This window comes from Natator depressus, chromosome 7 (genome assembly GCF_965152275.1).
Source record: "Natator depressus isolate rNatDep1 chromosome 7, rNatDep2.hap1, whole genome shotgun sequence".
Taxonomy (NCBI): domain Eukaryota; kingdom Metazoa; phylum Chordata; order Testudines; family Cheloniidae; genus Natator; species Natator depressus.
The window spans coordinates 50,218,998-50,245,072 of record NC_134240.1 but is presented as its reverse complement, the minus strand read 5'-3'; the positions used below and the strand labels follow the sequence as shown (position 1 = coordinate 50,245,072).

Genomic DNA, 26,075 nt, shown 5'->3' with positions numbered 1-26,075 from the left:
GGCGGGCTCCTGGGGAAGCCAGAGGGTCCTGCACCCCAACTTCGCAGCCAGACATGACTCTCAGCCAGCCAGTAAAACAGAAGGTTTATTAGACAACAGGAACATGGTCTAAAACAGAGCTTGTAAGTGCAGAGAACAGGACCCCTCAGCTGGGACCATTTTGGGGGGCAGTGAGCCAGACAACCACGTCTGCACTTCACTCCACATCCCCAGCCAGCCCCAAACTGAAACTCTCTCCCGCCCCTCCTCCTCTGGGCTTTGTCCCCTTCCTGGGCCAGAAGGTCACCTGATTCCTTTGTTCTCCAACCCTTTAGCTCTCACCTCGCAGGGAGGAAGGGCCCAGGCCACCAGTTGCCAGGAAACAGGGTGTTGGCCATTCACTGTGTCCAGACCCCTGCACACACCTGCCCTCTAGGGCTCTGCAATGATCAAACACCCTTATCCCACCACCTAGATACTTAAGAACTGCATAGGGGAAACTGAGGCACCCCCACAATATTCAGAGGAAGCATTAAGAACAGTCCTGCTTTGTCACACTGATATTCTATGATTCTATGATAAGTCCAGAGGCAGGAGAATTTTTATTACTCCTGCAAGAGGTGAATCAGGATTTGACCTGCTGCCGATTCCCATGCCAAAGAGGAGCCCTTTCCTACATCTCTTCAGCTGCTAGCTGGCCATGGGAGGAAGTGCCTAATGGTCACAGTGAGATTTGAGATGCACAGCTCAGTGAGCTTTTCCCACTTCTGCCACAATTTAGCCAGGAAATGAACCTGTGATCATTTGTAGACAAAGGCAGTACCTTGCCACTGACCCACACAGGCCACCGTATGATTCACCAGTTGGCCATATGGCATGAGCTTTGTAAATAATGAATGGGTCATGTAAAATTATAGGTGATAGAACTTTCACCATGCCTGCAAGAGCTTCAAAGCTAAGATCACATGAACAGCTAGTAAGGCCTCCATGACACTGCAGAGTTTTGTCGGCAAAAGTTTTGTCGACGATCAGAAAGCGCTGAAAGACAATTGTTGTTTCATGTTCACACTGTCTTCCTCTGTCGGCAGAGCGCATACACACTTGGGGCAGTAGCATCAACAGTGAGAACAGTGCACTGCTACAGTAGCTATCTCACACTTCTGCCTCTAGGTCTTCTAGGAAGGTGTAGTGGATTGCAGCACATCATGGGTCTGGAGTCAATGTCCCACGATGCTTTCCACCCCAGCATTCCATGTGCTTCCGTCTTTGGTTTGTGGCATTTTTCAACAGCCCTTGTTTGCTGTTCACCTTGCCATCTCTGTGTGAAAGCATGGGTCCCACCCTGCTCTCCACTGCTCTGCTAGCTGTCAGTAGCACATCACGAATGGCAGTGCAGTTAATCGTGAAATTCCAAACTCAACGGGATTCACAGTTCCCTGACATCAGTAGGAGCAGTGTTTTTCCCAGGAATTGAAATTAGGGGGGGTGTTCAAAAACATAAGGGGGGGGAGGACCAATGAGGGGTGAGACTATTAGGGCAAAGGTGGGCTGTATGGCACCATAGTAAAAACTGAAAAATGTTTCACTACCATTTTATTAGCTTTAACTCATGTTTTTAAATCATCACACAAAGTAAAGTTGGCTACACAAACCTACTATGAAGCACTATATCTACATCCTTCTTGGTTTCTTGTAATTTTGCACAACTCTGTTAATGAACTTCTCAAATGCAGTGTGTTCATTTTGGTGGCTTTTCATGTGTCCAGTACTTCCAGTTCTTCATGATATGCTCATGATCATGCAGAAGGCAACTTCTTTCAGAACACAAAATTCTATTCAATGATGAAAAAGGATGCTCAGCTGTAGCTGTTGTGACTGGGAATAGAAAGAGGTAAATTTCTACTTCTTTCATCCCAGGAAATATAGCACAAAAATTGGGTTGAACCACTAGTGATGATAAAGAAGAAGTTGAAGTCAAATCTTAATTTGTTCATTGTATGATATTCACTCTGTGTTCAAATTCTCTATTTGGTCCTGATCACATGGCAGGCCCATTGCAGGTAGTGCCTCACTCCACTCGACTTTTGATGTTTTATAAGGCAGGCATCTGTAAAAGCTTCGTAGAGGTTGTTCTAAAGCTCTGCTGGGAGCTGGGCTTGGGGAGGCAACTACCTGCAAAGCCAGAACAGCCGATGCTGGCTTGTTCCTGGCCTCGGCATGGCTGATCAGAGCATGTGCTGGGCCTGTGTTTCTACACTGCTCAGGCTGCAAGTGAAAGGCAGCCCCAGAGCCAGCGGCTGCCTGTTCTTTTGGTGCTGCTCTCTTCTTTCCCTTCGGGGATGTTTTTGGCTTGATTTGTCTCCTATAAAAAACGCGTCAGACTTTATCCCCATCCCAACCCAGGTCACTGCTCCCTGTTCCCCAAAGCCCAGGTATGACCATCTGCGAGCTGGCCAGACAGCAGCTCTCCTAGGAAACACTCTCCAGCTAAAGGGTACGGGAACAAGGGAGTGTGTCACAGCGAAAGCCTGACTCAGCACTTCGCATGTCAAAGGCTTTAGCTGTTTTTCTGACTCTTTAGTACAAGTTTTACAGGTAGTGAATGGTGCGTGTTGCCGTGAACCTGAACAGGCTGAGATCGTGGTACGTCAGGCCCCAGATGGTGAGCATCAGTTGTTCAGTGTAAGTGTGCTGCAGGGAGAGGTGCATGGAATTCTTTGGGCCCACTGACCCCAGCAATGCTAGCCCAGTGGTTAGCCCCGGCCACGCAGACACGTCCCCAGGAGAGTCAGCGCCTGAATGACAGTGATGTGGGGACACGGCCTCCTGGAGGTGGTTTAGGGACATCACGGCCATACAGACATTTGCCCACTGGGGATTAATGACAAAACAGTCCTATACGGACACTGCCCCCTGTGGGCGTATTGCAGTGCTGCAGAGAAACTGCCCCCTGTGGGGTATTATCGCAGTGCTGCAGAGACACTGCCCAGTGTGGGGGTATCGCAGTGCTGCAGTGACACTTCCCCCCTGTGGAGTATTATTGCAGCGCTGCAGAGACACTGCCTCCCTTTGGTGGGATAGAGGTGTAACCGGTGTGCAGATACACCCCCCCCCAGGGGTATTACCACAGCGTGGCAGAGACACTGCCCCCCTGTGGGGGTATCACAGTGCTGCAGCAACACTGCCTCCTTGCGGTGGGTTCATGTCTCTACATTCCTGGGCTGTCTCTGACTCCAGCACAGGCTGGCTGCTGACCTGGCCTGGTGCGTGTTCACATTCACCTTGTGGGGCCGTGTGCGTCTCTTCCCTCTGGGCTCTGCTGCAGCCCTGGCTCACCCAGAGTGGCCAGGGGACCCATTAGCACTGCCCTGCTGCCCCCACCCTGCACGCAGGGCATGTGTGCCACCTGCCAGCTCAGCAGTCTCCAGAGCCCCTCGGGCCCCCACCCACAGTACACAGCTCCTGGAGCTGTGAGAGGGCCCAGGGTCGGCTGCATCTCCACCCTGGCAGGGCAGCTCTAGGTATCATGTCAGTTATTGCAAAGGGGGCGGGGGGGTGAATGGCCGAGTCCTGCTGGAGCTGGGCATGGAGCAGTTTCACAACCTGCTCTTCTGGGTCAATATGGCCATGCAGGGGGTGACTGTTTATTGAAGCCCAGGAGCTTTTGGTGGCAGGGAGCTGAAATCCCCATGAGCTGGGTGTGTGTTGGGGGTGAGGGCTGCTCCTCTGTGACCTGCCTGGGAATCCCTTGAATGGTGACCCTCCCACTCCCCAGAGCTGCATTATTGGTTTATGGCCCAGAGGCAAATATTTGCCCAGCGGGAGCGGAGAAATGGGGGTGGCCCTCAGGGCACTGCCCTGCTTGGACAGTCCAACCTCGGCCAGCGCATTTCTGCACAGGCTCTGCAACAATCCCTGAGGCTGACGGCGCAGCAGGATGATGCAGGCCGGAGCAGTGCTGCTGCTTGCCCTGGCCTGTGCCCTCCGCACAGGTAGGAGTGCCCGCCTGGGGCAGCCAGGGCCTGCTGCAAGCCTGCCCTCCCAGTGGGGCAGGAACTAGGGCAGAGGGGCCCCTCTTGGTCTGGCATGGGGCCCAGCACTTGCCTCTCCCTCCTGCACTCGCCAAGGAGGTCTGTGGGCAGGCAGCCGAGGGGAGACCCTGGGGAAAAGCCCCATCAGGCAGGGCAGGAACAGCCGCTCCCTGCTTCGTGCTCAAGCCCCACAGAGCAAAGGACTCTGACCAGCACAGCTGGGTCATGGCCCCAGCCAAGAGAAGAGAGGGAGGTGGACACCAGTGAGAAGTGGTGCCCCTCACTGGGGCCAGACCATGGGCTCTGTGGGGCAGGGATGCTGGCAGAGCCAGTAGGGCAGCGGCCCAGCCACTGGCTGCACTCTCAGATGTGCTCTGTCCTGGCTTGGCTGGCCGACCAGTGCTGGCCAGGTCTCTGGCGCAGTTTTCCCTGTCTTTGGACAGAGACGTGCTGAGATGTCTCAGATAGCTTCTGGGGAGGGGTGTGGGATACAGGGGTATGGAATCAGGGCCCCCTGGCACTGAGGAGCTCCCATTGGCACCCCAAGCTTGGACCTGGCCTGGCACTTAACAGGCTAGTCAGACTATGGCTGGGAATTTTAGAGGATACAAAATACAGCTTGAAATAGCCCCCTTGCTGCAGCCATAGATGTGCCCCAGCTGCACTGCCAGCCCCACTGCTGGCCACTCTGCCGGTCCACTGGCCCCTCTGCCCAGGGCCGGCCCACAACATTTTGGCACCTGAGGCAGCCCCCTCGCTTGGGCCAAAACTTTGAAAGGTCTCAGTTCTGCCTTCTTCCTGTTCTACTCCTATCATGGTACTGCTCTGCTACCTACCCCAGTAAAGGAGAACTAACAACTTAAAATGCCTTGTTCAAAAATTTTAAGTAACACTTAACTTTAAACGCCTGAACAGCAAATGTAACTTTTCTTGTCTGTATAGTAAACACTGGTATTTTTATCTGTTTGAATAATCAAAGTGGTGCTTTCTGTGCCTTCTTGGTTGCAAAGATTTGAACTGCTTCCTGAAGGTCCACAGTCTGGGCCAGCTTATGCTCTGTTGAGATGGTTGCAAGGCTGAGCAGCCTCTCCTGTGTCATTGTGGAGCATATTTATTAACTTCAGCTTGGAGAAGCCACTGGCAACTGTTACAGGAAGTGTTAGAAGTATGTGCAGAGCAACAAAAGCATTTGGAAAGAGGGTGGTCATCTTATTTGTGCACTGTGACAGGGTCGGGCCAGATGGCTACAGGAGAGTGATAGAAGGCAGATATATTAGCCCTGGGTTGAGTAGGTCCCTTTTCCCTGGGTAAGGTAACAGGGAAGATTTTTTGAAACAGAAAAGAAATTTATTTGTAACAGTTACAGAGATTACAAAAAGATAAAGAAAAACTTAGCAACAAAACAACGCAATCAGAAGGTATAACACAACAGCTTTCAGGAGGGAGAGGTGTTCAGGCTAGCCCAGGCCCAGAGCGGGGGGGCTTCCTCGACACTCGTGGTCTTCCACCCTCCTGAGTTACCTGGTGGCCTAGAGCGGGGGGGCTTCCTCGACACTCGTGGTCTTCCACCCCCTCGAGTTACCTAGTGCCGCGCCCAGGGTCACCGACCCTCCCTCTCCTGAGAGTGCCCGACAAGATGGGCACGGCTGCGGGGTGGGTGGCTGGGAGGGAGGGGGGCACATCCATGTATTATAAGACCCCTCCTAAATAACAATAATGATGGTATTCACAGCAGCTAACGGCTGTGGCTGGCGTCTCTCGCTCTGTCCCTCAATCAGAGGGTCAGACGGAGGGAACCGGACGGGGTCACCGAGCAGAGAACCCCGGACAGCGCCCACCGCTCCTCGAAGGTGTCAAGGGAGTCGGTGGACGCCGCCCAGAGGAACTCCGCCCGGATGCGTGAATGTACTGAGGATCGGAAAACGGCCCTACAATCGCAGGACGCCTCATGAGCCAACCTCCGCTCTCTGGTCTTATAAATGGCTGTCTTAGCCAAGGCTAGGAGGAGGCTAACCAGGAGATCCCGCGACTTGGTGGGGCCACGGATGGGGAGTGTATAGATAAAGAGGTGAGGGGAAAAATGAAGCCAAAAGCGCAAAAGAATGTTTGTGAGGAGCCGAAAAAGAGGCTGCAATCTGGCACACTCTAAATAGACGTGCGCCAGGGTTTCCCTCACATTACAGAAGGGGCAAGTCTCTGGAACGGAGGTAAAACGTGTCAAAAACACGCCCGTGCTCACGGCCCCGTGAAGGAGCCGCCAACTGATGTCCCCGACGGGCCTCGGGACCAAGGTGGAGTACAGGCTGGCCCACCGAGGTTGCTCCCCCTCCAAGGGTGGTAGGAGGTCTCGCCACTTTGTGTCGGGGCGGGACACCAGGGTGCGGGCGTGAAGGGTATGGAGCGTGAGTGTATATAAATATTGCCGTGATGCAACTTGAAAACCGACCGGTTGCAATTCATGCAGCCGGCTTGCAGTGAAAGGATGAGGGGTGTGTTGGGATCGGCAGGGTAGGGGCCCGATGGAAAGGTCCGGTGGGCCTGGGGTAAAGGATGGGCGGGGTGCGCCCTCGCGCAAGGCTCGGCTGACATAAGCCCGAGCAGCGGGGGTCAAAGCGGCCTCCACCTCCTGAAGCACGCGCCGGGGGGTGCGAAGGCTGGAGAGCCCCATGCGTCGAGCGAGCGTCAGGGGATCCAGCCAGTCCCCCCGGTCGTAGTCCAGGAGGTCCCCGACCCTCGTAACTCCCGCCAGGACCAACCTCTGGCGCACCGTGCGGGACTCCGCCGCCTGCACACGAAGTTGGGGGTTGTGTAGCAGGGGCTCCGTGAGGAGATCTGCCCCCACGATGGCCGCCACAGACCTGGTGGTTGAAAACAGTTTCCAGGTCCGGAGGAGGTCCTGGTAGAAATCCGGCAGCCCGGAGAGGTCTCGCGGAAAACCTCTCGGACAAAGATAAAAGAGCTGCCGGTCATATCGGAGCCCATGGAAGCGGCGTAGGAAGGCGCGCGCCAATATGCTCCACGTCGAACTACCTGCACCATAAAGGAGCCTCTGCAGGGCCTGGAGGCGGAAAACGCGGACCTGAGTGTACAGACACTTCAGGCCCTGCCCTCCTTCCTTCAGGGGCAAATGAAGAACTCCAACAGGGGCCCAGTGCAATCCTGACCAAAAGAACTCCAGAATCAATCTCCGGAGGTGGGACAGGAAACCCGGGGCCGGGGCTAGGGTGTTGAGCCGGTACCAGAGCGTGGACAGGACTAGTTGGTTAAGCACCAGTGCTCTCCCCCGAAGGGAGAGACATCGGAGTAGCCTCGTCCATTTCCTGATCCGCTCAATCACGCCGCCTTCCAAATTTTGCCAGTTCTCCGGCGGAGAAGGGTGCGTGGCAGAAAGGTAAACGCCGAGATAGAGCAGAGGGCCGGCACTCCACCGGATGGTCTGAAGCGCGGGTGGGAGGGAGCTTACCTGCCGCCAGCCCCCCACCGCCAAGCCAGAGCTCTTGACCCAGTTGACTCGGGCGGAGGAGGCTGCTGAATAAATGGCTTGGCATGCCTCCACTCGCGCCAAGTCGCCCGGGTCCTGGACCACGAGGAGGACGTCATCGGCGTACGCCGACAGGACCAGCCGCAGCTCCGGCTCCCGCAGCACCAACCCCGTCAACCTCCTGCGGAGGAGACAGAGGAAAGGCTCGATCGCCAGAGCGTACAGCTGGCCTGAGAGGGGGCACCCCTGCCGCACCCCTCGCCCGAAGCTGACCGGTTCGGTCAGGGTCCAGTTGAGCCTAACCAAACACTCCGCGGAGGCGTACAGCACCCGGAGAAAACTCACAAACTGAGGTCCGAATCCAAACGCCCGCAGGGTGCTCAGGAGGTACCCATGATCCACTCTATCGAACGCCTTCTCCTGATCGAGAGACAGGAGGGCGAACGACAGACCGTCTCTCCGCCCGAGTTCCAAAAGGTCTCGGACTAGAAAGAGGTTGTCAAAAATGCTGCGACCCGGGACAGTATAGGTCTGGTCTGGGTGGATCACGTCCGCCATCACGGACCCTAGCCGCAGCGAAAGTGCTTTCGCTACGATTTTGTAATCCGTGCTAAGGAGTGAGAGGGGACGCCAGTTTCGTAAGTCGCGGAGGTCCCCCTTCTTCGGCAGCAAGGCAAGCACCGCTCGCCTGCACGACAGAGGGAGGACCCCGCCCTGCAAAGACTCAGCCCAGACAGTGACTAGGTCTGGGCCGAGGATGTCCCAGAACGCGCGGTAAAACTCCACGGTCAGCCCGTCCATGCCCGGAGATTTATTGGTGGGCATGCGGCGGAGGGCTTCTGAGAACTCGGCCAGGGTGAGAGGCAGCTCTAGCCGGTCTCGGTCGCCCACGCTGACCGTGGGGAGTTCCTCCCAGAGCACCCCGCGAGCGCCAGGATCGGTCGGATCCGGGGAGAAAAGGCTTGCGTAGAAGTCACGGGCCCTCCCACACATCTCCTCCGGATCCGTGAGGGGGGTGCCGTCTTCCGCTAGAAGGCAGGTGACGTGTTTTTTGGCCCCCCTCATTTTCTCCAAGGCATAGAAGAAGCGGGAGCCGCGATCCATCTCCCGAAGGAGGCGGATGCGGGACCGGACAAAGGCACCTCGGGCCCGGTGGTCCTCGAGGGCTCGAAGTTCCTCCCGCTTCTCCCGGCACGCTCCGCAGAGGGACGGGTCCCCGGGGCTGGCGGCCAGGCGCCTCTCCAGCTCTAAGACCTCCCGTTCCAACTGCTCTATCGTTGCATTTCTCCGTCGGCTGGCGCCCCGAGTGTAGTTGCGGCAGAAGAGCTTGGCGCGCACCTTCCCTAGATCCCACCAGCGCCGCACCGAGGGAAAGGCACGCCACTGCTCCCGCCAGGCCAGCCAAAACTCCCGGAAGGACATCACAAAGCTCTCGTCCTCCAGCAGGCTGTTATTAAAGTGCCAGTAGGCCGGCCCCGGTCCCTCCGCACGGAGGGAGACCGTGACGGTAACTAAATGATGGTCGGAAAAAGGGGCCGGCCGCACGGTGGAGGAGTGGGCCTGTGAAAGATGGAAACGGGATAGGTAAATACGGTCTAACCGAGAGCGGTGTGACCGATGGGCCTCCACCCGGACAAAGGTAAACGTGGAAGTGTCATCTGGGTGATGGTCACGCCAGACGTCCACTAGGGAGTGATAATCGACTATGTCTCGGAGAATGGTCGCGGCGGCCGGGCTCGGCTCGGCCCCCGAGCGGTCCCGCTCCTCGAGGGTAGTGTTAAAGTCCCCTCCCAGGATCAGGCACTCGTGCGAGTCTAGGGTGCTGAGAAAATCGGACACCTGCTGGTAGAATTGTGGCCGCTGTGAACTCACTTGCGGGGCATAGACATTAACAAGATTGACCACGAGCCCCTCCAGACGAACTCGGAGGTGCAACAAGTGGCCCGGTACGACCTCAGTGACCCCTAGCACCTCGGGCCGCAGGGCGGGGGAGAACAGGGTCGCCACTCCAGCTTGCCAGGTCGTGCAATGGCTGAAGTATACCCCGTCCCCCCACTCCAGCCGCCACCTATCCTCGGCGGTTGGGTCCGTGTGGGTCTCCTGCAGGAAAACCACAGAGTACCCCCCCTCCCGAAGGTAGGAGAGCACCTGGGACCTGCGGAGAGCCATCCTACAGCCCCTGGTATTCAGGGTTACAATAATGAGAGGTGTCATGCGGAGGGCCGGGGGGGTGGGGAGTTCTCATTGGTGGGGGTGCTCATGGCCCCCGGCGGGTCGCGTAGCAACCCGTGTCCCATCCCATAAGTAAGTAGCTCCTTCCGGAAGCCGCGGGCCCGCTCGTAGGCCGCAGCACCGCGCCTCCCTTGCCCTCTGCCCTCCTTCATAAGGGCCCTTGCGGCCTGAACAAGTTGATCGAAGTCCCCCCATCGCTGGAGAGCCAGCTGTGCCCTATTGCGGGCACCACGGGTGTGCTCTAAGAACTGCCGTAGTGCATGCCGCAGCTCATGGGGGGATGGGGTTACGGTTTCCGGGGTACTCCCCGATGGGGTTCTTAATACAGCCTCGAGGTCCGCTAAGGCGGGTAGGCAGGGTGCGGACCGCCGACGGGGCGTCTGACAGGCTGGGGTTATTAAATCCATCTCGTGCCTTGGAGTGGAAGGGGATGGCAGGGGGAAAAGCGCAGCTCCTAATGAATCGCAACTAGAAAACGTAAAGACTGCTCCCTGGGGGGGGTCTGCAAAAGGCGGAAAAGAAATAACCCCAGGGGCGGCAGTAGCCTTGCAGGAGGAGGGAAATTGAACCGGGACAGGGGTGGGGACAGGGGCAGAGGTAAGGCCCTGGGCTTCAGGAGGCGAGCAGCAAAAAGAAGATGCCTCCTGAGCAGGGTCGGGGGTTAAGGGGCAAGGGAGGGGGCTCCGAGCAATGCTAGATGCTGGCTTCGGGGTGGTCGTGGCAGCCATGGCATCAGGTGATAAACCACTTTCCGTGGGGTGCTCACCCGGAAAGGCAGTCAGGGGGAGAGAACATGGGGAAAGGGGGCCTGGGGTGAGATTGCCTAAAACGAGGCTGGCCGGCAGTAAATCATCCCCTCCCTGGGTGACCGGGGTCAAATCTAGGGCCTCAATCTCTGCATACACAGAGGAGAGGCCGACTCCTACTACCCTGGGGGCCTCTCCGCTAGGGCCCGCCTCAACGGTCACGTCGGGGTTCGTAGGGAGTTCAGGTGGTGTCCGGTTAGAAGGGGCTTCCTCCGGGGCTTCGGAGGGGAGGGTCCCTCGCGGAGGGGGGATTCCTCCCTCCAATGCCAGTCTATCTTCACCTCCCAACACCAGCGAATGGATCTCACTCGTGGCCGAGGCGGGAGGCTCAAGGTCAGTACCTCCCTTCCTGGTCTTCCGGGGGGCTTCCGCGTCAGATGGATGCAGCGGGGCTCGAGCCCTCCGCTTGCCTCGCTTCCCCTGGACTACAGTCCAGCCCTCCATAGCATCATCTGGGGGTTGAAAAGCAGGGGGCGGAGCGGGGCGCGGAGGCAAAGGTTCAGGGGTTCGGGAGGGTAGCGGTGAGGCAGCAGGAGGGGCGGGGGGTTCTCCTTGGGGCGAGCCCTCTCCTGCACCTGGTAATAGCTGTGCCACACTCTCCTCCGGAGGCTCTGCCGAGGTGGTTACAGCAAGAGCGGGACTCCCGTGGTCGCCCGGGCGTTGTTGGAAAGATACCTCTTGGGCCCGGACGGGGGCAGCGTTGGATCGGGTGGGAGGAGGGGTGGTTTCAGGTGCCGGGTGGCCAGGGGTGTCGGCAACGACAGGGCCGATATCCTGCCGGGTCTCGGGGGTCTCAGGTGCCCCTCTCCCCCGGGCCAAAGGGCAGTCCCTACGGACATGCCCCGCCGAGCGGCAGAGGTAGCACCGGGCCTCTCCGGTGGAATAAAAGACCCTATAGCGGGCTCCCTGGTAGGGAACTAGGAAGGACCCCTCAAGCGCCTCTCCGTCACGCACCCCCGCCGGCAGTGAAATCTGCACTTGCCGGCGGAACGAAAGGACGTGACGGAGGGCGGGGTCCTTGCAGCCTAACGGGAGAGGGCTGATAGCAGAGACGAGCTTTCCCAGGGCAGAAAGAGCGGGTAACAGGGCAACATTAGGTAAAAAGGGAGGAACGGAGGTGAGGACGAGGCGAACGCCCAGATCTTCTAGCGGTTCTAGGGGGATAAACACCCCTCCCACCACTAGGCCCTTCTCCACCGCCTCCTGGGCGGCAGTCTCCGAAGCCAGAAAGAAAACGACCTTCCCATACATCTTGGAGGCCGCCACAATGGCCATGGGTCCTACCACCTTCGCCAACGCTTGCACGTATGCTTCCACGTGGGGCGAGGCGGGCACCAGGAGGCAACGGACACCGTGCTTCCTGGTCAGGGCGGGAAGAGGGCCCCGGGCGCTAGTGATGGTAGCGGAGGTAGTGGGTGGGCGAGATGAGGAGGCGGCAGGCGAGGGGGAGCCTGCCGCCGCCCGGGCATACGTCCTGGGGGCCGGGGGAGGGACGGTCGCAGAGCTGGTGGAGGGAACAGCTGGGAGGGGTGCCACGATCGATGATGAGGCCACAGTGGTGGGGGCGGCCTCTGCCATGGAGGGCCCAGCGGCTTTAGCGGGGCCCTTTCCTTTCGGCCCGCCCCGACCCTTCCGTCGAACTGGGGGGGGGTTCCTAGAATCTAATGGGGCAAGAACCAAAGCAGCAGTAGTAATTGCCCCGGTGCCTCCCACTGCCGAGGCCCCAGCGGGGGCGGGGGCAGGGGTTCTAACAATGGAGGCGGTGGGAAAATCTTGAGGGGTGGGCAGGGGGGTAGATGGGGAAGGGACAACCAATTTCGTTGGAGGGGCCTTGCGTCTCTCCATCTCTGCCATTGTAAGCAGGGAGAGACAGGGAGACACCGGAAGAAGGGGGGGGGGCAAAAATCGGGGTCCGGTAGTAGGGGTAAACTATGGGATAAACAATCCGGGGGGTGGGGGTGGAGGGAGGACAACCCACCACAATTGTCCAAAGAGTCTCGTTTGGTTGGTTGTTATGCCCGGTCCGAAAGGCAAAGTCCAAAGCAAACAGCTGGATCCGAAGGCAGATGGCAGATTGCCAGCAGGGACGAGGCAGCGGGGGCCGTGATAGTCGTAGTAGTGGTGGGGGGGTTGGGGGCACCGGTGGATCTGGGGGTAGCTCCCTGCTACACCCCTGTGCCGCCACAGACGCAGCTGGAACGCAGTCAAACCCCCCCCCGAGGGTATAATTCAAAGGAAATCCCTCAGTCTTACGGCTTCTCTCCACGATGATTTATAACTGCTCGGGCGAGTTCTCCGGCCTCTGGCATCTGTTGCAGCTGTTGGCTCTGTCCCAAGGCTCTCGGCAGCTAGGAATGTTGTAATGATAAGAAAAAAGTCCAGGCAAAAAACAAAACGGCTGGGTCTGGGGGCGTCCACTCCCCTCTCTGGACAGCGGGTCGGCAGTCCTCCCCCCCTCCTCTGGGGGTTTCAATTAAGCAAAGAGCAAAGTCCAAAAGCAGGCGTTTGGGGGGGGGTGCTGGCGACCGGCCAGCACACTGACGCAGCTCAGAAAAGCGGGAGAAAACAAAACCAAAAAAACAAAGCGTCCGGCCCAAACGCGGGGGGGGAAACTAAGCAAAAGGAAAAGTGTGAAAAATCTGGGCCAGGGGGCTTCAGGAAAGAAAGGAAAGCAGATAGCTCAGGAGCGAGCAAAGAAACGATTCCGTCTCCTAACAGGGAAGATTCCAGAACAATCAGGAACTTTCTGGAAACAATTAAGAGAGACAGGCTGATTAGAACACCTGCAGCCAATCAAGAAGCTGCTAGAATCAATTAAGGCTGGCTAATCAGGGCACCTGAGTTTAAAAAGGACCTCACTTCAGTTTGTGGTGTGTGTGTGTGTGAGGAGCTGGGAGCAAGAGGCACTAGGAGCTGAGAGTGAGAATGCATACTGTTGGAGGACTGAGGAGTACAAGCATTATCAGACACCAGGAGGAAGGTCCTATGGTGAGGATAAAGAAGCTGTTGGGAGGAGGCCATGGGGAAGTAGCCCAGGGAGTTGTAGCTGTCACACAGCTGTTCCAGGAGGCACTCTAGACAGCTGCATTCCACAGGGCCCGGGGCTGGAACCCGGAGTAGAGGGCGGGCCCGGGTTCCCCCCAAGCCTCCCAACTCCTGATCAGACACAGGAGGGGTTGACCTGGACTGTGGGTTCATGAAAACGGCCAAACTAAAGGCAGCCATGAATCTCCGAGGCGAGCAAATCCGCCAATAAGTGCAAGACCCACCAAGGTAGAGGAGGAACTTTGTCACAGCACATATATTCCAGAACAGCCTTTGTAGTTGATTCTGCTGAAATATATCTTGAAAGGGCTTTCAGTTCATCACCTAAATCACTTGCATCAATATCATGCATGTCATCATGTGTCAACACTGTCTGTAGTGCCCTGCATTGCTGGTGTAGGTCTTCTTCAGGTATAGTGAGGAGTTTTGGAATATCATACAACATCCCAGATATACTGCTGTGTTCCTTGAGCTGCATGAAAGGTTCTTCAACTGACTGTATTACACAATCTAGCACCTCGTTAAAGAATTGAACTTTGAATTGTTGTTTGGGGTCTCTTATGGGATTATCCCATGCCTCGTAATCAAAATGTCTTCTTTGGTGACTCTTGTATTCTTGAATGGGTGGGAAAATAGCTTCAGTGTGAAGTTCCTCTGCCAACTTCTGTGCACTCTTCACAACATTTTGAAATCCCTCATCTGACCGGTAAGACTGTAGGTGTGACTTTGCTTTGTCCAGTTGTTCCATTGCTCCAGATATATCAAGGTCAACACCTTGGAGTCTCTTGCTTACAACATTTATTTCAAACAGTATGTCATGCCACAACACTAAGCCACACAGAAATTTGAAGTTATGTATGTTTCTGGTGATTCCATTTCCCTCTGCCACTGTTCTCCCACAAACAGTTCCTGTCATAGCATTATCCTCCATAATGGCAACTATGGCATCATCTATCTTCCCAATTTGGTGTTTGATAGGCTTTATCACCTCCACTCGACTTTCCCATCATGTGGCACTCAGTGGTTTCAGTGTCAGAGAGGATGTTCCCAGATGTTGCTTCAAAATTTGCCATCGATGAGCTGATGCAGAGAAAAATACATAGATGCTTTGAATTACATTAAATACTCAGCAACCTCACTAGAGGCTGATGCTGTATCACTGACCACCAAGTTCAATGAATGAGAACTGCATGGGACAAAATAAGCTCGAGGGTTTAACTCTCAGATCCATGTCTGCACTCCTCTGTTCTTTCCTCTCATGTGGGTACCATTATCATAGCCCTGACCTCTCATGTCAGCTATCGCAGTTCCCGTATCTTCCAGCTTTTTAAGAAACACATTTGTCATACCAGCTCCTGTAGTATCATCAATGTCAATAAATTCTAGAAAATGCTCTCTGACTGTCACCATTGCAGGGACACTTTCACTAGGTTCTGTTGTTGTTACAAAATGCACCATTGAAGTCATTTGTTCCGTATGGCTGATATCAGATGTGCAGTGCAGAATAACAGAGTAATATCTTGCTACTTCAGATCTGCCACAATCTTCTGTTTGACTTTTGTTGCCAGTAACTTTATGATCTCATTTTGAATTGTTTTTCCAAAAGAGTGGAATTTGCATCTTCTTAGATGCTCCTGGAGTACAGCATCAAACTCAGCCATCAGCTCCACAATTTTAAGGAAGTTTCCATTGTTTGGCATATACAGCTGATCTGAAGTGCCACGCAGTGCTAGGTTTTGGGTAGCAAGCATTCTCACAATGTCAATGAGCCTTTTCAGAACATTTTGCCAGTAAAGAGACTCTGATGCAATCTTCTCTTGATGCTGATCATCTATGGTGGCCTTTAACCTTAGTCTCATCTCAAGCTCTTTCCACCTATGGAATGCTCTCTGGTGATTTGCTGCCTTCTCATAGCATGCCAGATTTCTAGCCAGATTTTTCCAGTTCTTTGTTCCTGTAGAACCCAATGTGGCTGAAACATTAGACTGGAAGAGTTTGCAACAAAAACAGTATGCAGCATTCTGGATTTTTGAGTACATAAGCCATGGCCTCTCCACTTTGTCACCATTGGGGATTTCACACCAGTAATGTGTTGGATGGAAACTTCTATTTTCATTGTCCTTGGGGAACATGAAGTTTTTCACTTGCTGTGGCCCATGCAGTACAAGGAAGTCCCTCAGGCTACTGCTCAAGTGGGTCCACAGTCCTGGATCATCTGGATTTAAGGAACTAAACTCGGCAGCAGCTGTTTCTTGCACCTCCACCACACTCTTCTCTGATCTACACTTTTCTTCAGGAATGTGCATGGTTACATCCATTTGAGATGGAGATATGGATGCTGCAGTAGCTGCCAGGTCACCTGCACTCTAACTGGAAGATCAGGCATCTTGTCACCACTCACATCCTCACCAGGGCCGGAAGGCTCACTGTGATTGTGTTTATGTATCTCAGGAGAGCTCCTTCCTGCTTAGATAGAAAAGCTTCCTTTCCTTTCTTTTTCTAAATGCTGCCCTAGAGGAGCGTTTTCTTCTTTCACTCATGACTGCTGTTCTGTGCCAGCAATAGTGGCTCTCAACACTCAACTGAAGTGGACAAATAAGCAGGCTGGTAGCTGGGCCTGAGTGAGGGAAGATATCAGCATCTTAAGGGCCTAACCGGCTCCTACTACTTCAGTTGACTGCCCGTTCTCCTCAACTGGGTTCAGGGAAGCAGCAGGAAACAGGAAGCTCCCTGAGAAGCTGGTGTTAATCAGTCCAGGGTCCTGGGAGTGCTAGAGAGGTACATAAGAGGCTCCTCCTCTTCTCTCTCCCTGCAGCTCCTGCTGCTTTCTGTTATTCCCTCTCACCTTTTCTCCTGCCTGCCTGTTATGTCTCTTGTGCCCTCCTTCCTCCAGCACAGCACTCCACCATCTCTGTGCATCTAGAGCAGAGAGAATACATATGTACCAGCAGCAGGTACAATTTTCTACACTCTGGGTCCTAGCAGTGCCCCCCCAAAGTCTGGCACCGGAGAGGCTGCCTCAGTTCGCCTCATGGTAAGGCTAGCCCTGCCTCTGCCTGCCCACCGGCCCCACTGATGGCCCCGCTGTCTGTCCATAGCTCTGCTGCCTGCCCAGGCACCTCTGCCTCCCTGGCCCCACTGCTTCGCCAGACCCCTCTTGGTTCCATGCCCAGGACAATGAGTGAGGCCAAAGCTGGGCACCCCCAGCCATGTGATTGCCAGGAATGTGTCTCTCGCTGTGTCCCCCAGGGCAGCAGCGCTCCCCTCTCAATGACTTCCAGAGGCTCAAAGCCACCCAGCTGCTCTCCCTGAGCCAGCAAGGCCCTGGTCCGGAGCAGGAGGAGCCTGCAGACACCGAGGAGTGTGCCAGGCGCTGCACGGTGCTGCTGGACTGCAGGTGAGTGGGGTGATGGGGGCCCAGCTAGGGGTGCATACAAGTGTGTGTGGCTGCATGTGTGTGAGCTCCCCTGTGTGATGCATGAGCAGGGCAATGCTGCCCTTCTCAGGAGCTGGACCCCCAAGTGCTAGCTCAGGAGAGCAGGCTACCCCACGTTTTGCACAGGCTGTCAATTATTGCCTCCCCTCCTGTGTGTGGGTGACAATCAGTGTCACCCACTCTCCCAGATCTACTGGGGGAGGGGATTCTGTCACCCCCACAGCAGAAGCTGTCCCCCTACTTCTGCCTGTCCCCAACTTCTCAATCAGTCCTTCCCCCCCCAAATCCCATCTGCTCCTCCTAGGGTTCCTCACCCCCACTCTCCCAGGCCAGGGGCTGCAGAGAGACTCTTCTCCCCCTTCCCAGGTGGGGATGGGGAATCCAGGGACTGCTCACACCCCACACCTGCCCAGGCAGGAGCAGGATGGCAGAGTCACTGTCAGTGTTCACTCTAATTTTTCCCACACATGTGTGGAAAGCATTTTGTTATGTGCACAAATAGAGGGAACATAGGTCACTGTCCCATCCCCATTTCCCATGGGGGCCGTGAGCTGTTTGCAACTCTCCCCCGCTTCTGAGAATGGCTGTGTGTTGCTGGGGTGTGGGAGAAGAACTCTGCCTGTAGCCACTCTGATTGGCTAGTTTTTTGTCTGTGTTTTGCTGTTCTATGCCTAGCTGTGCTGCCACTTGCTTGTGCAAAGCAGCTACGGTTTCTACTAGCGTTTGTACCCATTCATCTGTTACCATCTTCCCAGGCACTAGGCAGTTCCACTCCCAACCACCAACTTTCAGGCATGTGCCTTTGCCTTCCAGTCATAACTTCAAAGGGAGTGTACCCATGTATCACCTTAGAGCCTATTAGAGCCATTAAGATGATTGGTAGCCAGGGCCGGCGCAAGGCTATTTTGCGCCCTAGGCAAAACTTCCACCTTGCAGCCCACCCCCCCAGACATTGGTTCATTGAGGGGCAAATCTCAATGAGCCTTTATAGACCCCAGGGGCCAGCCTGCCCAGGGGCCAGCTGTGCCCAGGGGCTGCTCCCCAGACCAGGTTCCCCCCTTCCTGCCCCCTGAATTCCCCTGGAGGGTGCACAGCCCCCTCACGAGCCCTCCCCTCCCCACCCCACCCCACCCCCGCGGCCCCCACCCCAAGTCACTGGCTTTGCTGGGCTTGGGCCGCTGCAGCAGCTTGGCACGGAGGAGCCGCCTTCCGGAGGCACCAGAGAGCCAGAATGTCCCGCTTGCGGCAGTGGCAAGCCCCAGCCATGGAGGAGCCGGCACAGCGAGGGGGGCAGCAGCCCTGCAACGGCGGCAGTGCCACTAGCGGGGAGCAGCTGCGCCCCCCGCCCCTGCCCAGGCTGCGGCCCAGCACCCTCCCCCACGGGGGCTCCTGCAGGCTGCAGCGGATGCATGCGGATGCCAGCCCCCATGCGCCCACCCCCCCGGCTCCCCTTGGGTTACCATATGTAACCCTTCTGCCAGGCCAAGTTGATAGCAGCAAGGGCCGGGTTCAGTACACAGGGGTTCCCTCTCATCAAAGCAAATGCAAAACTGGCTCGAGCCCCCACCCAGTGACCTGGGAAAATGTTACACACCCCCTGGGCGCCTCAAAGAGGCAATACTTCCCCTCTCGCAAGCACAGAGTCTCGGTGTAGCAGAGAATCTTTAGGTAAACGACATCAGCATTAAATTGGGGAAACACCACAACTAGTGTTCATTAACCAAACCATGAGCAAAGACCCACCCCAGCAAATTGGGCCACATCCTTTCCCTTGGGTTCTTGAGTCCCAGAACCCAAACGTCTCTTGAGTCCAGCAATCCACAAATCACCCAAAGTTCAAAAAGTCCAGCCCCAGAGCTCAAAAGTTCATCTGCAGAGTGTTGCTCCCCAGTCTGGCTAAAATGTGCCTGTGTGTGGGGGGAAGGAGGTAAGGGGCACCTTACATGTACTGAAGCTGACTGCCCCACAGGGCTCGGCTCCGCTCCGCTCCGCTCCGCTCTCTCACAACCAGCTCCGCTCTGCACAGCTCGCCGTCTCACAAACAGCTCTGCTCAGCTCACCGTCTCACGAACGGCTCCACTCTGCACAGCTCGCCTCGCCGTCTCACGAACACTCCACCAGCCTATCCACGAACAGCACCACTGCACTCTAGTTCTTTCGGCTCCCCACTACTTGACACAGTGCTCAGTGATTCCAGCTCTCAGTGATTTCAGCTCATAGTAGTGGGCGCCTTCGTGCTGGTGCACCATAAGGCCAAAGTGAATTTAGCACAGGACCTGTAGCAAGACTCTTAATAGACCCAAAATTAGCTCTGACATTCCACAGTGGAGAGAGACAGAGGTGCAATTGGTGTTTCAGGCCCTCACAAATGGGCCCACACCACCAGGTACAAATACCTGTCTCAAGCCTCTCTCAATTCACAGAGTTTTGGAACCCATGTCCCTTGCCTAGCGAGTGCTACTTAGTTGATGGTGAGTCCCTCCATCATAACAAAAGGCCAAGTACAGTTCCAAGCACAGTTCCCATAATCAGGGTAATAACAATTTATTCTTCCCGCCCCAATAACAGAGACACTGGGGATCCCACAACAGCCAAAGTGACCATTTGGGCAGTTATGGCCTCATTCTAGGTGGGGTGGGTGTGCCTATGCAAATGAGATCAACCCCTGAAGTTCTTTTCCACAACTTGCCACACCTCACCACCAGATGTCAGGGTGGAACTCATCCTGACACTGCTTACACATATTTAAACAATCAAAAAAGAGGATGGGGGAGGGAGAGCCCTGCCCTAGCCCCGCCCCCACCCACTCGCTCCTACTTCCCACCCCCTCACTGCCCCCCTCAGAACCTCCAATCCCCCCTGCTCCTTGTCCCCAACTGCCCCTCCGGGACCCCTGCCCCTAACTGCCCCCCAGAACCTCACCCCCTACCTAAGCCTCCCTATTTCTTGTCCCCTGACTGCCCCCTCCTAGAGACTCCCCTGCAGCCTAACTGCCGCCCTAGGACCCTACCCCCTACCTGTCCCCACCCTTATCCACACCCCCACCCCCAGACAGACCCCCGGGACTCCCATGGCCCATCCAACCACTCCCCACCCCCTGACAGGACCCCCAGAACTCCTGACCCATCCAACCCCCCCGCTCCCTGTCCCCTGACTGCTCCGATCCCTCTCCACACCCCCTCCCCCTGACAGGCCCCCCGCAGAACTCCCAAAACATCCAACCCTCCCCCTGCTCCTTGACTGCCCCCCGGGACTCCCCTTACCATGCCCATGCCGGTCAGACGCTGGCTCCACGTGGAGGCAAAACATGCGCCGGGCTGCCGCATGCACAGCCCCTCCCCCCCAGAGTGCTGTGGCAGTGGGAGGGGTGGCCGTAGCTCACATGCCTGGGAGCCGCAGAGCCCGAGCACGGTGAGGGGGGAGCTGGAGGGTGCACGGGGGCCACCGCCCGCATGCATCTGCTGCAGCCTGCAGGAGCCCCGGGGGGTGGGGCACTGGGCCGCAGCCTGGGCAGGAGGGGCTGCTCCCCACTAGCAGCGCCGCTGCCTCTTCAGGGCTGCTGCCCCCCTGCGCCGCGCCGGCTTCTCCATGGCTGGGGCTCGCTGCCCCCGCAAGCCAATGCTCTGGCTCTCCGGTGCCGCCGGAAGGCGGTTCCTCCCTGCCAAGCCAGGGCACTGCTTTTTGGCGCCTCCAACCACTTGGTGCCCTAGGCGACCGCCTACTTCGCCTAGTGGTTGCACTGGCCCTCTTGGTAGCTTTTCATCCTAATCCCTCCTTGAGGTCTTTACTTGTTTTCTCAAAGCTTCCTTTAGAGTGCGATTGGTTTGTTCAACTTGTCCAGAGGACTCAGGGTGTCCAGCTATGTGGAAACATTGCTTAATGCCTAAAGCCTTACATAGCTCTTACATAACATCTCCCACAAAATGGGATCCCAAATCTGAATCAATAACTCTGGGAATTCCCATTCTTGAGAAAACCATGTTAAAGAGCTTCTTAGCAGTGACCGAGGCAGTGTTGGTTTTAGTAGGGCTGGCTTCCACCCATTTGGAGAAAGGATCTACTGTTACCAGGCAGTATTTATTCTCTCTACTGGTGGTGGGTAAAGGGCCTATGTAATCTATCTGAATCCGGGACCAGGGACCCTTTATTCTTTGGTGCCCCAATGCATTTTTTTGAACCTTGCAATCAACATTAACCATGGCGCACTGCAAACAATTATCACACCACTGATTTATATCCGCTTTCATGCCTGGCCACCACCCTGTATCTTTAACCCTATTTAAAGTATCCTGTTTTCCTCTGTGCCCTTGCTCATGCACAAACTGAATCAGGTCCCTCTGTGCCAGGCTGGGGACTATCCAGTGCCTTTGACCACCTGCATCCACTGCTCAGCAGACATCTCCAATTTGCTCAATCCTGTATTTTCCTGTGGATCTTTCCCTGTCTTGGCTGAGGACCGGATTTCTGTATCCCCATCTTGACGGGTACTTAAGCCCAAGGTACCTATTCCTTTGCCTAAAGTTTTTCCTTGGGTAGTTACTGCCTCTATTTGTTCTACCTGGTCTGTGTCTCTAGTGTGGTTACTAGTAGCAGCAGCTTTGGCTAAGGCCTCAGCTCTGTTGTTCCAGTGTGCTGCTTCTGTGTGATTTTTCTGTTGCCCCTTTCTGTGAGTCTCCTAGGTGTCGCCAGTTCTTTCCTTGATCAGATTTGACATTTGTCTCCCTTTGTCTGAATGAGAAATGGAGCGCCAATCTGTAGCTACCATTTCTCTATTCAACCAAACAGGGAGCCACACAGTGATTGCTCTGGCTGTCCAGTCAGAGTCAGTGTAACAGAAGTGTCCTGGGATTCATAAGCTAGGACAGCTCTAACTGCCTCCACCTCAGCTGCTTGGGAAGAATGGGGGCGAGCTGGTCCTTGGAGCATCTCTCCCTCATTTACACGGATGGCTCCATACCCTGTTCAGGGATGACCCATAGGGTAGAAACTTGAGCTATCTGTAAACCAAATTGCAAACCCCTTCTGTTTAGCGTCTGCAAGCCTCATGCCTCCCTTGACTGGCCACTCAAGGTGTTTTACCAGGGGGAGGGGGCAGGTATGCTCCTTTCTTTCTATAATTAGCACACAGTGGGCTGGTGAAATGGCTTGTTAATTTTTAAACTCGACTGCTCAGTTTACTAGGGTGAGGGTCTATTGAGCAATGCGGGGGTTAGAGACCTGGCCGTCCTGTATTTTCCCCGATATGACGTGCTTGAGTGGGAAATATACACAGTCTGAACAATGACCTTTGACCCTCCAATAATAAATTCCCAATGCGTGAGGCTCCAGACCAACGCAAGACACTTTTTCACAGGCGGTAAAGCCTGGCTCTGTTTGAGCCAGGAGCCTGGAGTCATACGCAATGACTCTGAGCTTGTCACTTTGCCTTTGGTTGAGCGTGGCTCCAATGCTTGTCTCTGAGGAGGCCAAATGAATCACAAAGAGCAGGGCAGAGTCCAGATAAGCCAGGGCAGAAGCACTAGCCAAATCTTGTTTCAAGGTGACCAGGGCACTCTGTTGATCTGGTCCCCATTCCCAAATCCTGTTTTTCTTTAATAATTGGTAGAGAGGCTTGGCTTTGTCAGAGAATATTTCAATGGCCTCTGCAGAAATTAAAAGTTCCCAAGAGAGCTCGTAGGGAATGTGCCGGTGGGAGCAGGTTCCTTTCCTATCGTTTCTACCCTTTGTTGATTGGGAGTCCGACCATCCTCCCCAAGACACACATCCAGGTATTTCACTTGTTGCTGTACTAACTGAGCCTTTTCTCTATTTACCTTAAATCCGGTTTCCTGCACTGTAGTCAACACTTCCCTGGTGATTTCCCTGTTCATTTCTGAAGTGGGGGTGTGTATTAAAGTGTCATCCACGTATGAAGTTACGTGTGAATGGTGGTCAGGGTGCAAATGGTTCCACATTTTAGTGACATGGGCATGACAAATACTAGGGGAAGAATGGAAACCCTGGGGAGTCCAGCTGAAGGCATGTTGTTGTCCCCTATAGGTAAAAGCAAACTTATACCAGCATGAAGTATGGAGGGGTATAGCCAGGAAAGCATTAGCCAAATTGATCACAGAGAACCATTTTGAGCCAGCTGCCCCTACAGTCACTATGATTTTGTTCTATTTAGCTACTACAGGGACTGCTGCAGAGGTGGCCGCATTTAATGCACGGAAGTCATTCTGCAAGTGATACCGTCTGCCTTAAGGACTGACCATACTGGTGAATTGCAGATATTCTGCATAAGCATGAGCACCCCTTATTTCAAGAGACAGTCTATAGTATTTTTAATGCCTTCCTCTGCTGCAGCTGGGTATTTATATTAGCTTTGAGGAGGGGGATCTTTTCCCTCAATGAAAACTTCAGAATCTATTTTTCCACACTCCTCCTTATTGTTAGTCAATACCCTGGGAAATTCTTGTACCCATGGATCACTAATGGAGGTTAGGGTGGCTGTGGTTGCCTTTACAGCCGCACAACAATGCACAGCAGAGATCTCTGTAGGCCCTCCTTCCAATTTCCATAACACTCCATTAGCTAGATCCATAGTTAGCTGAAATGTTTGGAGGAAAGGAACACCTAGGATTCCCTTCTCATTTCCCTCATGAGCCCAGCATTCTACTTGCCCCTGTAGTCTGTCAGTTTGCAAGGGAATATCCTGCCAGACTGGAGCTTCCTGGATGTTTCCCCCATACCCACTGAGCTGAACCTGTTTATCAGTGGGTCTCCCTCCGGAGATCCACCAGAGACTTAGAATGTTTACTGATGCTCCAGTGTCCACTAACAAGTCGGCTAATATCCCTGGCTGTTTTTTCCTGGTTAGGTCTGTCAGCGAGGTGGCAATTTGGCTGTAGTGTGGTACTAATCAGCGGTAATACCCAGCCAAGCCCAAGAAGGATTGGACCTGCTTCTTTGACTCAGGGACAGGCCAATTTTGGATAGCATTTACTTTAGCCTGTAGGGGGTTGATAGTTCCTTGCCCCACCTGGTGTCCAAGGTACATCACCCTGTTTAGGCCTATTTCTCAAGCAAGGGCTAGAGTGTCCTTGAGGGTGTTTTGCAGTTTGGTTACAAAGTCCAAAATGTTAGTTCCTGGAGATGTAACTCCCTCCCATTGCTGCTTCACCAACTTTAATGGTCCCTTAACTTCATGGCCATGAAAGAGTTCAAAGGGAGAAAACCCCAAACTGGGATGTGGTATTGCCCTGTAGGCAAAGAGCAACTGCTGCAACACTAGGTCCCAATCATTGGAGTGCTCATTCACAAATTTATGTATCATGGTCCCCAAAGTTCCATTAAACTTCTCCACTAGCCCATTCGTTAGATGGTGGTAAGGGGTGGCAACCAAGTGGTTCACCCCATGAGCTTCCCAAAGACGTTTCATGGTCCCTGCCAGGAAGTTAGTTCCCAAATCCATAAGGGTGTCAGAGGGCCAAAAATGTCTGCCAATGCCTGGCTCACGCTTTTAGCCCTGGTGTTGCTTAGAGCTACTGCTTCCAGCCATCAAGTGGCAAAATCCATGAAGGTCAGTATGTAAAGCTTTCCTCTGGGTGTCTTTTTAGGGAAAGGACCCAGAATATCCACAGCTACATGCTGAAATGGAACCTCAATTATGGGGAGTGGCTGGAGAAGGGCCTTGACCTGGTCTTGGGGTTTTCCCACCCTTCTGGAACACCTCACAAGACCGGATATAGGTAGAAACATCCTTGCCCATTCCCTCCCAGTGGAATGACTTCCCCAAACTGTCTTTGCTCCTGTTCACCCCAGCATGGCCACTAGAGTGATCATGGGCTAAGCTCAAGAGCTTTTCCCTATACTTAGTTGGAACTACCGACTGTCTCTGAGGATGCCAGTCTTCCTTCTGCCCATCAGAAAGGGTTTCCTTGTATAAGAGTCCTCCTTCTAGAGCAAACCTGGACCTACTGGAAGATCTGAGAGGCGGTGAGTCGTGCTGCCATCGTAGCTCCCTTGAGGCTTCCATCCGCTTCCTGCTCTGCCTGGAACTGCTCCCTTGATGCTGGAGATATTAGTTCCTCACTGGGTTGTGGACTTGGGCTTGGTCCCACTGGAAGCAATGCAGGTGATAGGGTTGTCTCCATCGATTGTGAACCACTTTCCACTGGTGCACTAGGTTGTATTTCAGGCTTCAGCGCCTTTTGGTACTGGCTCCCCTGACTCTGGTAGGGTTGCAAGCATGGGCTCTGGTGCTGACTGCTCCCCCAGTTCCAGTTCTTGGGCTGGTTCTGGCTGGGTCCCAGGAACTGGATCTACAACTGCTGCCATAGACTTTCGTCTGGAGTCTGGTTTCACCACGTCTGGCTGTGTCCCTGTAGGAGACTCAGGAATGGAGTTAGGTGTGGAGGCCTGTTTAGCCTGGCTGCGGGTGACCATCCCCACCTTTTTTGTTAGCCTTACCTGGTTGGCTAAGTCTTCTCCCAGCAGCACAGGAATGGGATAATCATCATAGACTGCAAAAGTCCATATCCCTGACCAGCCCTTGTACTGGACAGGCAACTTGGCTGTAGACAAGTAAAAAGAGTTGGCCTTAAAGGGTTGCACTGTCACTGGCCTCTGGGTCGATGAATTTGGGGTCCATCAGGGATTGGTGAATAGCTGACACCCGTGCTCCAGTGTCTCTCCACGCAGTAATCTTCCTCCCGCCCACACTCACAGTTTCCCTTCACTATGGGGGTATTTGCAAGGCATCTGGGCCTGAAGGCTTTCGGTAGGACCCTGGGGTGATGAGTTGCAGTCAGCTGGTGCTCTTGGGGCAGTTGGCCTTCATATGCCGCAGCTCATTAAATTTGAAGCATCACCCAGCTGACTGTGGGCTTGGGCGAGGTGGGTGGTTGGAGAGTAGCATGGTGAGATGAGAGGGCACCTGGGGTTTCCCTAGTTGTGTGGAGGGCTCCTCCTTGTGAGGTGGGGCCTTGGGCTGACCCCAATGGTGGAGTGTCGTCGTGGGTTGCCCCTTCTGGTATCCATACCAACTGCTACTAGCTTTCTTATTCTCCGCCACCTCCACCCAT

The 26,075-nt window shown here is 54.8% G+C and overlaps 1 protein-coding gene across 1 annotated transcript in view; it reads left to right on the top strand.

Annotated features, from left to right (window-relative positions):
* Positions 1-26,075, top strand: part of MST1 (macrophage stimulating 1) — a 174,622-nt gene that overhangs the window by 95,936 nt on the left and 52,611 nt on the right. The window contains exon 2 of the mRNA XM_074959623.1: positions 16,824-16,971. Coding sequence (XP_074815724.1) covers positions 16,824-16,971 — 148 coding nt within the window. The remainder of the gene's footprint in view (positions 1-16,823; positions 16,972-26,075) is intronic.